Source organism: Trachurus trachurus, assembly GCF_905171665.1.
Source record: "Trachurus trachurus genome assembly, chromosome: 11".
NCBI classification, from domain to species: Eukaryota; Metazoa; Chordata; class Actinopteri; order Carangiformes; family Carangidae; genus Trachurus; species Trachurus trachurus.
In genome coordinates, this window is record NC_139904.1 from 20,060,998 (window position 1) to 20,072,491 (window position 11,494).

The 11,494-nt window shown below is 42.9% G+C and overlaps 2 protein-coding genes across 3 annotated transcripts in view; both read right to left on the reverse strand.

Moving 5' to 3' along the window:
• The window catches only part of elmo1 (engulfment and cell motility 1 (ced-12 homolog, C. elegans)), a 101,765-nt gene extending 99,967 nt beyond the window's left edge, over window positions 1-1,798 (reverse strand). Inside the window, exon 1 of one of the 2 annotated variants that reach the window (XM_083982811.1) lies at window positions 1,743-1,798. The gene's annotated coding sequence lies outside the window, so the exon portion shown is untranslated. The remainder of the gene's footprint in view (window positions 1-1,742) is intronic. The other variant, XM_083982812.1, reaches the window with a different exon arrangement.
• A 3,591-nt stretch (window positions 1,799-5,389) lies between these two features.
• rp9 (RP9 pre-mRNA splicing factor) lies at window positions 5,390-11,468 on the reverse strand. The gene is made up of 6 exons (XM_083981924.1): window positions 11,141-11,468; window positions 10,866-10,896; window positions 10,613-10,742; window positions 8,622-8,713; window positions 8,061-8,122; window positions 5,390-6,285 (listed from the first exon to the last, which is right to left on the reverse strand). Exons 1-6 carry the CDS (start codon window positions 11,284-11,286, stop codon window positions 6,048-6,050), a joined length of 699 nt encoding a protein of 232 aa, XP_083838050.1. The 5' UTR covers window positions 11,287-11,468; the 3' UTR covers window positions 5,390-6,047.
• Window positions 11,469-11,494: the final 26 nt, after the last annotated feature.

Consider the following 11,494-nt stretch of genomic DNA (forward strand, 5'->3'; position numbering starts at 1 on the left):
AGACTATAAACATTTTAGCATTCTGTCAGACAGAAACAACAAACCATCTCAGGAAAAGTCTACCTGGGGCTAAATCTTTTCATACAGGCCTGATGTTATCTTATCCAGATCTTTCATACCTGGGGAAAAAGGGAGATTGCAAGATATTTCAGAGTGGCTGTGCAACTGTAGTTAAAGGGATAGTTCACCCAAAATTCAAATTTCACTCATTATCTACTCACCCTCATGTCAACTAAGAGCTGTGAGAATTTTCAGAGTCCTCCGTTCCTTCTCTGAGTTACGGGGGGGTCTGCGCAGCAGTATTTGTCCATATAATGGTTGTGAATGGACACCAGAGCTCTTCGTCCAAAAAGACACACCAAAAAACATCCAAATACCTCCATACTGCTCGTCTGTAATGTCCCTCTTGTATTGAAGCCCCGACATGAGAAATTGTTCCGCCGGTCAGTGCAAATCACGTGAGATTTGCACTTACACAGGCAGAGCAGTGAACTGAGACACTGGGAGCTTCCGCTACAAACAAGCTTAAAATATAGACTTATTTAATTTTTTTCGGAACAATTTCTCATGTCGGGGCTTCAATACAAGAGGGACATTACAGACGAGCAGTATGGAGGTATTTGGATGTTTTTTGGTGTGTCTTTTTGGACGAAGAGCTCTGGTGTCCATTCACAACCATTATATGGACAAATACTGCTGCGCAGACCCCCCCGTAACTCAGAGAAGGAACGGAGGACTCTGAAAATTCTCACAGCTCTTAGTTGACATGAGGGTGAGTAGATAATGAGTGAAATTTGAATTTTGGGTGAACTATCCCTTTAACTTTGGTGAATATTGCCAACCTTAAGTCATAAGCAGTCTGTTTTTAAAGCTAAAATAGCTTCATTTTAAGTGGTGAAGGTGATCTAATGCTCACAAATGATAAACCTGTGGAAAAAACCCCTTCTTGGAGGATATGCATCTTCATATCTTTGTTTTGCATCTTATGGAAGAGGGTAAAGAGCTTTAACATGCATCAGGGTGTCTGGCTTTCTCCTTCCTCTGCTAATCACAGGCCCATGGTGTGGTCACAGTGCTGGGCTGGAGTTACACCCTGACCCGCACACACACCATTAAAGCAGCTCTTTAATTAGCAGCTACTTAGGGACAGAAGGGGGGGCATCTAGAAACGCTACACTTTTTTGCATCAAGCCAACAACATGCAAGAAACAAACAAGTCGGGGAGGAGCAGCAGCAGCAGCAGCAGCCTGGCTACTTCACGACAGCAGATCAGCTGCAGAAACACACAACTTGCAGCTGAAACATGGGTTAGTTTAGGAACCGCCAGACCTTTAAAAAAGGAGGAGAGGTGCACGGAGAATGGGCTTCCAGGCGTTTTCACCGCTGTTCAATGTGCGTGTGAGAGAGAGAAAGATCGGAGCGATGCTTTATCAGACATGCATGTCAATAAGAGAAGAACAGCGCCCAGAGCCGCTACAAAGGCCACTTCACAAAGTAAAACAGAAAAGGCAGGGAGACCGTGGAGGAGACGGTTATCTCGACACAGTGGCACGGACACGACGAGGCTCAGTTACACGGCGGCGAAACCCCAAACACCCGTGAAGCCTCAACATTTCACACCGACAAGAAAATAATATTAATGGGGGGGAAAAAGCAACAACAACGCCACGGAAGTGAAGCTAAGACACTCCAACACTCAACATTTATGCGAGAAGAGGGGGAAAAAACGTGCTTTGACAAACCTGCTGGAGCGAGGACACTTCTTCCACTGAAGCGCTGATGTCCGAGTTTGCGTGTGTGTGTGTTGTGAGTGAGAGTGTGTGTCACTCTGTGGTGTTTTCTCCCTCCCTCCCTCTTTCTCTCTCTCTCTCTCTCTCCCTGCCGTAGAGATAGCGCTGATGTTTCCACTTCCTCTTTTCTTCTGCCGTCTGCTGGCTGCCTCGGTGATGCCACACTGAGTGGAGGATGTATATGCATTGGATGTGTGGATGGACGCCTGCAGGCAAAGCAGCACTAACACACAGGTTAATGAAGGGACACTGTGATTTTTAAAACATTTACAGTCTAAAAGTCAGTAGGATTACTTTAAAACAACACTACAACTTCATCTAATGTAAGGATGACATTATCTGATATATGGGTAAATGTGTCTGTATACATGAACTGTGGCATAAGTAAAGTTGAAATTCAAAATGTCCTCCAATCAGAGACGGGTCTCAGTGAGTCACCCTGCCACCCCTGATGTTCAGCCTGCAGGCACACACAAGCACACACGCAGAGAGAGATGTTGGTTGATTGCCTATGAGAATAGGTTGCTTTTTAAGTGTATACACTGAAGCTTTTAGAAGTATTTGGAAAAACACACAGTTGCTGTGGAGAAAGACAGAAACAAACAGTTCCCTGGATCCTGCCATAGCAAATTTACCATATCAGTATAATGCATAATGAGGATTGTCCAGTTAAGGCTGGTCATAGGCTGTAGTATAGTAGCCTATGTTCATTGGATTTCACCAACTACAGGTTTTGCAATGAAGTTTCAACTATTTGCATGGTAAACATGAATGGCACAGTTAAAAAAAGAAAAGAAAAAGGAAATATGTCATAAAGTGGTATTGGTGAGTCTTGAACTCCCCAAGTGAATTGTATATAAACTAATTTCTACTGGCATAGCACATGTAAATAGCCTAGGTGAATCTATGAATAAGGGATTTACAATATGTTATATCTGAATAAATAAACTGAGGATGATGTTCTTTCTCTCCATGATGGATAAAACAAAAGTGCCGCTGCCTTCAATCCTGCAGGAGGGGAAGGCAAACAAGAACAAAGATTTCAATAATTCATGGTTATTGAACTCTCCCTGCAACTCCATACACACACAAAATCGTCTGGAGGGTGCGATTATGACCCTCTAATGTTATTATTATGTTGGGAACCATTTTGACACAGCTCAACAATGGCTCAAAATAACACAACGCCATACAGTGGTTCAATTAGATCTCACTGATACAGGATACACTGTAGGAGTGCATCACAGACGACAGCAGCCCCGGAGCCACATGAGGCCACTTCCTTTTAATTTTGTCGGTGATTACAGACCGTTTCTGATATTAAACCCAGGTTGTGTGTTTGTGAGCAGAAGACAAAGAGAGAATAGCGTACAGCAGACAGTCCTGCAGCTCATCCTTGTCTCCACTCAGCAGGAGCAGCAGGAAGAGGATTAATACAGGAGCCCTGTCTGTCCCGATAAATAATCTGGAACGACACATCCAGCAGAAATCTCTCTCTCTCTCTCTCTCTCTCTCTGTGAAAAACACAGGATACAGAGCTCTGCTTATTGAAATGACAGTTTTCTGTCCTCAGCTACATTATTAATTTGACTGCATGGACAAGCTGTGAAGGTAAGCAGGAAAAGGGCCAAGACATCAGAAAACAAACTGACAATTTAAGTTTTTTCAGGAGGCTGCTGTTTGAGATGGCATTTTGAAACTACACAGACTATTCAGATCACATACTTATATCAAATTATTGTTTGATTTCGTGTAAACAAACATCAATAATTCAAAGAAGGTATATAATTTACAGACACCACTTTGTTGCTTCCTCTTGGTTTATAATTGCTCTCTTTTTTTTTTTTGCTCATTAGAGACCTGGAAATAAGCAAAACAATTCATTCATCTCTCAGTTTCATTGTTGTCACGGAGTTACGGTAACTTTTTCATCTGTGACTTCAGCTTTAGAGGGGTGGAGACGACATCAGGGCGCTCAGAGAGGATGTAATCCTTTTATGTGAGACAGCAAAGAGACAGTGCAGTGGTTTTAAGCCAGCCCATGTGGTTTAAAAAGAACAGCTTGATGCTTTTGGTGAAGTGCAGACTCACAATGCAACTCTGCAAGACAAAATGCAGAGTCACTGGCTGTTGTTTCTCGTTTTGCATCTTGCAAGGTAAGGTTTCAGTATAGATGTGTTTCTGTTGGTTACCTGCTTGTGTAACTCGCTCTAAAGTTGGACACATCCTGTTTCACAAGCACTGGCTGAGCCTCCACCCGTTTGCACATCTGGTGTGAAGATGATCTCACAAACCCGAACCAAAAAAAAAGAGAGGCGCCTTTACTGCGTCTTTCTCATCTGGAAAACATGATTATTATCTGCGAGGTAAGTGCACAGCTCTGCTCCGAACAATTTAATTATCTCCTCCTTTTTTTTCTGCAAAATATTTTAGGCCTTTAATACAACCGGCACAATCAGTCTGGCACGGCACTCAATCTGACCTGTCCCTTGTCCAAGAAGACAGAGTGCTTCAATAAAGACTCTCCGCTGAGCAAATTCTCTCTACGTGGCACAACCTCCCTCTGAGCGGCTTCTGTGACTGAATCTCATCTGGGAGATTCATTGTTGTACTCATAGAGAGAGAGAAAAAGTCAACGTGGAACAGACTGTTTCAATGAAGCTGATTTAGCTTTGGTTACTGGTCCAAGCAGCAGAGAAAGGATGGACAGAACGGAGGAAGGGAAGAGAGGGGATGAGTGAAGAAATAAAAATGATGCTCCCACTCAGAACCATAATGCTTTCATGTCTGTATAATCTGTCAGTCTTTGATGCGATTGTAATTTCTCACACAAACACATAGACTCCCTACAGCGTTTAAGCTTCTCAGAAAGCCCAAGACACAAATCTAAATGGATATCTAGTCTGCTTGTTCCCTGTAGGTCTACTGTAATTGTCTCTCTATCAGGGTCATTAGGAAGAGGGAATGTTTCTAGTTCATTTCCACAGGGATTCCTTCTCAAAATGTGCTGCTCGTGAAGGAAAGAGGCGCCGGACTTACTCAAATGCGACCCGAAGGGCAAGTGCTGTGTGAAGCAAACAACCATGAGCCTCTCTGCTCGTCTCTGTTAACTTTTTGTAATGTAAGTCAGGTCTGTGGTTGGAGATTTGATTGAGTTGTTGATGGAGTCTCAGCTAGAAGAGGGAGGATCGCTCCGCGTTGGGAACGTTACAGACTGTGAAATGACTTTTGAGAACTGTTCTCTGAAGTATCTTCAGACTGCGAGCGGGACAAGATCAAAATGAGACGTCACTCGGCACTTGAGGCCGCTGCAGTTCTGCGTTGTGTGCTTCATAATGATCAAACTTGTGTGTGTGGAGGTTTGCTGTGCTCTCTAAGGATTGAGCCGTTAACGACATGAAAGTAGCACCACGCGACGCGTTACATCAAGGCAAAAATGATAAACAGTGTTGTTTTTGCAGCCTTGAGCCGGGTAAACATTGGAGAAAAAAAATAAGCCATCTTTATTCTCAAAATATGGGAACACATTCACATACATTCTTTCCCTCTATGTGGCCTTTTAAGAAAAAAAAAAAAAAGCAAATAAGCATTTTCCAACCTCAACTCATTCCAAATATTTATGTATAGTCACAAGCGTTTTGGCTTCTGTGGAAACTGTAACTGTACTCAAATGTTTCATTTAGACTTTTTTTTTCTTTCCATCTCTCTGTGTTTAACAGACTCTACAATCAAAGTATTTAATACCAGCGAGATGGCAGGGATAAAATAAATGGTGGAAAATACAATCTCTTAATGACACACTACTTGCTGACATGCTATCTTATTAGACTCCATAAAAGAACATTATCTCTTACACCAACGGGCTCTTTTCACATCCCCTCGGATTCATTACCCATGCAGTTAATGCTATTTGACACACATATGCACCAAGGCCCACGTTCGCACACTTAACTTAAGCAGCTATTCCATATGACCCGGTGCTGTATGATCTAGCAGAGGGGATGGAAATGCGAGTTGTCACCCTGGAGTAAATACTCTAAGACGGCTGGGGGAAGTCATGCGCAGTGGATGTACAGTCTGAAAGTTTCTCCCTGCAGAGAAAAGGCTTAAGGAGATCTCCATAGTGCAGCTCGTGCACTCGGCAGAACACACGTCGCTACTGTGTAAGATCTACCTCTGCTGCTACTTCATTCACAGTCTCTTCCTACGTTTAAAGCACGTAATATGCGAGTACATACATTGTCATGTTCCAAACACTCAATCAGAATCTGAGCGTGCACTGGTTTTGGAGGATTTGTGCTTTCGCTTCCTCTTGCTCTTCTTCTTATCTTTCTTCTTTTTGTCCTTCCTCTTTTTCCGCTTCTTGCTACGGTGGTGGTCGTCGTCGGAGGAGGAGGAGGAGGAAGAGGAGGAGGAGCTGTCTGTGTCAGAGGAGGAAGAGGAGGAGGAGGAGGAGGACGTGGTGTCCTGGAGCAGCTGCTGCAGCTGTTGGATCCTAGAAAACAGGAAGGGAACGGAGGAGAGGAAGGAAGGATTAGAGAGAGAGTGGGAGAAACACAACTGATGCAGACGTGGATGGTCGGGTGGGGTTGGCAGGAATCCGAAGTGTCCTTGAGCAAGTCACTGTCTTTGTCCCAGTACCAATGTTTTTTCCTGACTGTGGAGTTCGCCACATGTCGATTTGTGCTCCGTATTTTCAGTAACTGCCAGCAGAACCCGTGAAAGCTGCAGGTGTGGAGCTGGGACACGCCTGGATAATGAGGTCACCCTGTCACTGAAGTGCAAGACTCAACCTCAGATGGCTTTTTAAAAATGTTGCTGAGCAAGTAGGAACAACCAGAGGGAGACAAACAGTGACTTCACGGTCAATTAGATTAAGATCTTCATTAATCACACACGTCTTTCAAAAAGTAATTGAACCTTCACATTCTGCGCTGTTTTGACCTTCAGAGAAACAGGTCACTAGTAAAGGTAGTTACGTAAAGTAAGAGGAAACTTGAGCTGCCACCCTAACTAGGTCAGACCAATATACATCTACATGTTGGTGCCAAAAAGAGTTCAAGAAGCAAGATTAAAACACCAACTCATTACAGAATTGGGCAAAAGGCAGGAAGTGTGACATTTGATGTGCAGAGCTGGAGCGGGGAAAGCAAGTGATGAGCCCAGAAATGTACAAGTTTTTGGAGACTTTCAGAAACTGTGAACTACTCAGCCATGAAAGAGATGTCTCTGAGAACAAAGGCTGACATGCTCTGGTGAGATGTGTGACAGGCCTCATTACAGTGAGTGACATCACACAGAGCAGGATGACCATCTGATGCCACGCTACCCCCTTAAAGCAAAGTCCATGATGAAAGCAAAGCGTGACCTACGGTTTCATCTCTAAATAAAAAATAACTCATCTGTCACCTCCGCGGTCTCCGTTTCATCAAACGATCTTTGGAAAGCAATGGTTTCAACTCGGGTCCGCTGGCAATCCGTGTACTGTATGTTTATCAGGTATCAAATTCAGGATGTCAAACATTCACATCAAAAATAATCAAATGTAACGAGGCAATGAGAATATGATATGAGACAACCAATAAGTGTTTGTTGAATAAAGGTAAAAAAAATATAAGAAACTGAGCGGAAAAATCTAGAGAGGATTAGATGACCATTAAAAAAAAACCCCGTCATTATGTTTTTAAACAATCAGCACTTTGTGATAAAAGGCTGGGACCTCCAGCACAACTTGAGACACGACACTGCCCTTGAAATTGGAACTGGAAATTGGTATGTCTGTTTCACTTCCCTTTTTAAGATGATGCCACAATTAATGTAGCACAGACATTCAACGGCGACTTCAAAGGCTGAGACTTCAAAACTGGCCTTTGAATAACCTATTCTGTAATGGGTTCAAAAAAACACACACAATACACATGTGCGGCTCTTCTGTATGCATGCACGCACACATACACACACCTTGCAGTGAGCCTTCATGGGGAACAAACCTCAAATTCAAACATCCTGGTGTCAAACAATATTTGCTAGAAAGTGGCACAGAGAACCAGTCACCATGAAAGAAATTTCTAGGTCATCTGAGACTGTCCCACTGCTCTGAGGGAAGACACTCGAAAACTGTAAAGACTATGATCTAATAGTCTGACTGTTGCCTTAAAACTGTCTGTTTTGTGTGTGGTTTTTTTTTTTTTGCACCATTTCAATTAATGTAATTCAGGGAAACAAAATATAAACACTTGATCAGCTTCCATGAAAAAAAAGTCTATGTACCTGGTTTCTTTTTCGTTCCTTTTGTTTTCCCGTATTATATCATACATTGGGTCTTCATGAGCCTGAAAGAATAAAACACAATTTGTCATTTCCTACCATGAAGGAATGACACACAAATGAAATGGGCTTACTAAAACAACAGCTGCTGTTATTCATGATAGATCTGGGAAATGATCCCAGCACATGTCAACCATTGCACTGTTTTAACACCGGGTCAGCACTTTTTAAAAACCTCCCAGTGACAATACAAGCTGGGAAAATATGAAACACTTGCATTTATGGTAATCATTGCAGAGGCTTGTGAGCTCCTGCAGTAGGCATTGTTCCACTGAAGGCACATTGGAACAAGCTGTGAGAGAAGAAGCTGCTGCCCACATGTTCCTCTGCGTGAACTCAACCTGCCCCAGACCAGTTGTTAACGTCCACACAGGTTTCAGACACACACTTTTGGTCTGCGTCGCACACCTTGCTGACCCAGCCCTACTCTGTTTAACCGTCATGTGACGTTTTTTCAGTGATGGTTGGGATTTTTTTTTTCTCCCGAAGCTCTCACAGACTCACCACTCTGAACTGCTCCAGTTTCTGGTTGCCTTTGATGAAGAAAGGACACTCTCTGTCTCCTGTCCTGTGACCGTAGCGCTTACATCTCCAGCCTGAGAAAAAGACAAACAAACACATAAACAACCACACAAACATGCAGGTTGTAGCTCATTCTGATCCCTTTAACTGAATCTCTTTGCTTCATTAGCAAAATAAATGCATAAACATAACTACACACATGTTTACAAGTGAAATACAATATTAGCTGACAACTGGTAAGCACTGGGAAAGGTTAGTTGGGAAACCTGGGTTTTATTTACTGTAGTTTTTTCTTAATCTCCACAAACACACACTCATTTGGACTAAAGAAAAAAACATTTTCCTTCTCTATGTGATTTATTAATACAAAAAGAAGCAGCTTGGAGCCACACAGTGAAAAGTCCTGCTCATGTTGCAGAACGTACACCTTGTTATCAAAGAGACCTTTTCAATTCATTGTCAGTCAGTCCTCACTGAGAAGAAGTGAAGCTTCAAAAAGCCTTTTAATATTTGACACTCTGAGTGGCAGGGTAGCAACCATGGATAACTTGGGGAGTCTTTAGGAAGCGAGACAACACAAATTCTGTTTATACAGTTAAAGTCGAGCGCAAAATTGTTTACTCAGTCCTTTCATGCCCATATCATTCACAATGAAGTGTCTCCGTTCCTAAACAGGATGTCATATTCAAACCCCTTTCTCAGAGGATTAGACTGAGCAAGTCATGCTCAGCTTCTGCAGAACAAATGCCAACTTGTGGACAGGCCCCGGGTGTGTGCCAACTCCCGAGGTCTCTGTCTGTTCACACAGCCTTTATTTAGTGGCATGTATATATTCAATCTTCTATGGTTCTTGTGGAGTGTCTCTATTATGTTTCCTTTACTTGAAATCTATTGTTGTGCAGAGAGGACTACATACTCTGCTTTTAAACTACATCTCCCATCTGAGCAGGAGTGGTGCAGCACAGGTGTGACTGATTTGATGAATCACATAAGACTGTTCATTGTACTGTTACCCTGATGAAGGTCCTCTGACCGAAAGCTTGGTGAATTAAAGATACTTGCATTGATCCAAGTCTGCAGATCCTCTTTTTCACACAGGACACTGAACATAATGACAGTCTTTGTCTGATCAAAGGGACAGAAGGTGATCTCCGCAACATCATTATTAATCTTTGGTCTGTCGTGTTCGACAGATAAACAGGATGTTTGCTGTGTTAAATGTCGAGCTCTTGCTGTTATATTTATCCTCTCAAGGCTGCTGCCTACTCATGGTGGACGTTTACTCCCACCTGCAGCTTTAAGTACCACTGTTACTTCTCCAACTAATATGAGCTTGTTATACAGCGTAACCTCAGAGGTGTTTCAACATGTTAAGACTTTCAGCACCAAGTAAAGGAATATGAGAATGTGTCAGTCACCTATTAATAATGGTTTCAGCAACAATGTCTAGATTACAGCATTGAATTTAATGTGTAGAATAGATGTGTAATCATATTCAAAATCCTTTAAGGCCTAGATTTCAAATATAATACCATCAAATGAAGATGTTTCCTGGATTTGCAGACTATTTTTCTAACTTCATGTAAGAAAAATTAAGAGAAATTACAGTGAACATCAACACTGTCAAAATGAGGTTAAAGATTAAAAATGTTGTAGTTACCACCAGTGGTTTAAATATGCATATCAATGGATACTGAAGTGAAGTCCCAACTACTATGATCTGTCTCTTGTGCCCCCCACTCTGACAGCAAGGGGCCGTATCATGACACAAATATGCTTTTATTTTACAAGTGCGTTTTCATTAAAGATGAACTTCTTCATCCTGACATCAACTCTGCAGCTGTGTGAAGACAGAGTCCCAGGGGTTTGTGGGGGGGGGGGGGGACCCAGTTAAGGGCTGAGAGAGAAGCATGTTTTTCTCTCTCAGTGAAAACCTTGGGGGTACATGACTGAAACAGTGTTGCTGTACTCACACTGCATCACCTTCACTTCCTTCCCCAGGGGCATCCACAGCCCCTTGGTGGGGGCGTGAGCCAGGAAGCTCCGGGCTGCCTCGTTTCCTGGTTCAGCAGGGATGCAGTCCTCTGGTTTCTCCTCATTCTCCTGCAACAGCAACTCTGACTGTCACCACTTTCAGACATAAAGAGCCACATGTGTTAACAACAACAAGCCCTACACAATCATTGCCTCCACATTCACTCACTACCTGCTTTGGGTTAACATTACCTTTATGAGTCCTGGGGGAGGTTTTTCATAGCTGCAACAAGGAAATATGACTGTTAGACTGAAATTACCTCCATGAAAAACTTATATCACAAACTTGTAACTCCACAATCAACAATTTAATGTACTTAACGAAGAGCAAGTCTCTGAGATAACATTAACAGGAAAGGTGAGGAACTTTCAGTCGTACAGTAAATAGCTGCAGATTAAATCATATTTATAATTCATGCACAAGTTTGCGAGCTCAAACAGAGCAGCTCGCCACTAATATCACTCACAACGTCTCGACGTGTTTCAGTTTTTGGACTTCTTGGGTGAGTTTTTTCGAGTGTGTCTTGAGTTTGTCCATGTCCTGTTTGCATGACTTGTGTCTCTTGTGGTCTCGTCTGTCCTCCTTCTCCCTCGCTCGCTTCCTGTCCGACATGGTCCCGGTGTCGAGGAACCGAGGCCCCGTAGACCCATGAACTTGTAGCAAATAGCGCAGCAGCTTTCAGAGTTAATGTTGTGGTCGCTGCTCTGGAAACAAACCCACGGCTAACGTGCTAAGCAGATGCTAACTAACTAGCAAACATTGCCGTGCTGCTGCTGCTGCTGCTGTGCTGACTGTACTTCCTGTGCAGACTGGTTGGTTT

Coding starts and splice junctions, on each gene's coding strand:
- rp9 (XM_083981924.1), bottom strand. CDS start 11,286: ATGTCGGACAGGAAGCGAGCGAGGGAGAAGGAGGACAGACGAGACCAC. Junction 8,714..10,612: donor GGAAGTGAAGGTGATGCAGT/GTGAGTACAGCA, acceptor TCTTTTTCTCAG/GCTGGAGATGTAAGCGCTAC. Junction 6,286..8,060: donor AGGAACGAAAAAGAAACCAG/GTACATAGACTT, acceptor CCTGTTTTCTAG/GATCCAACAGCTGCAGCAGC.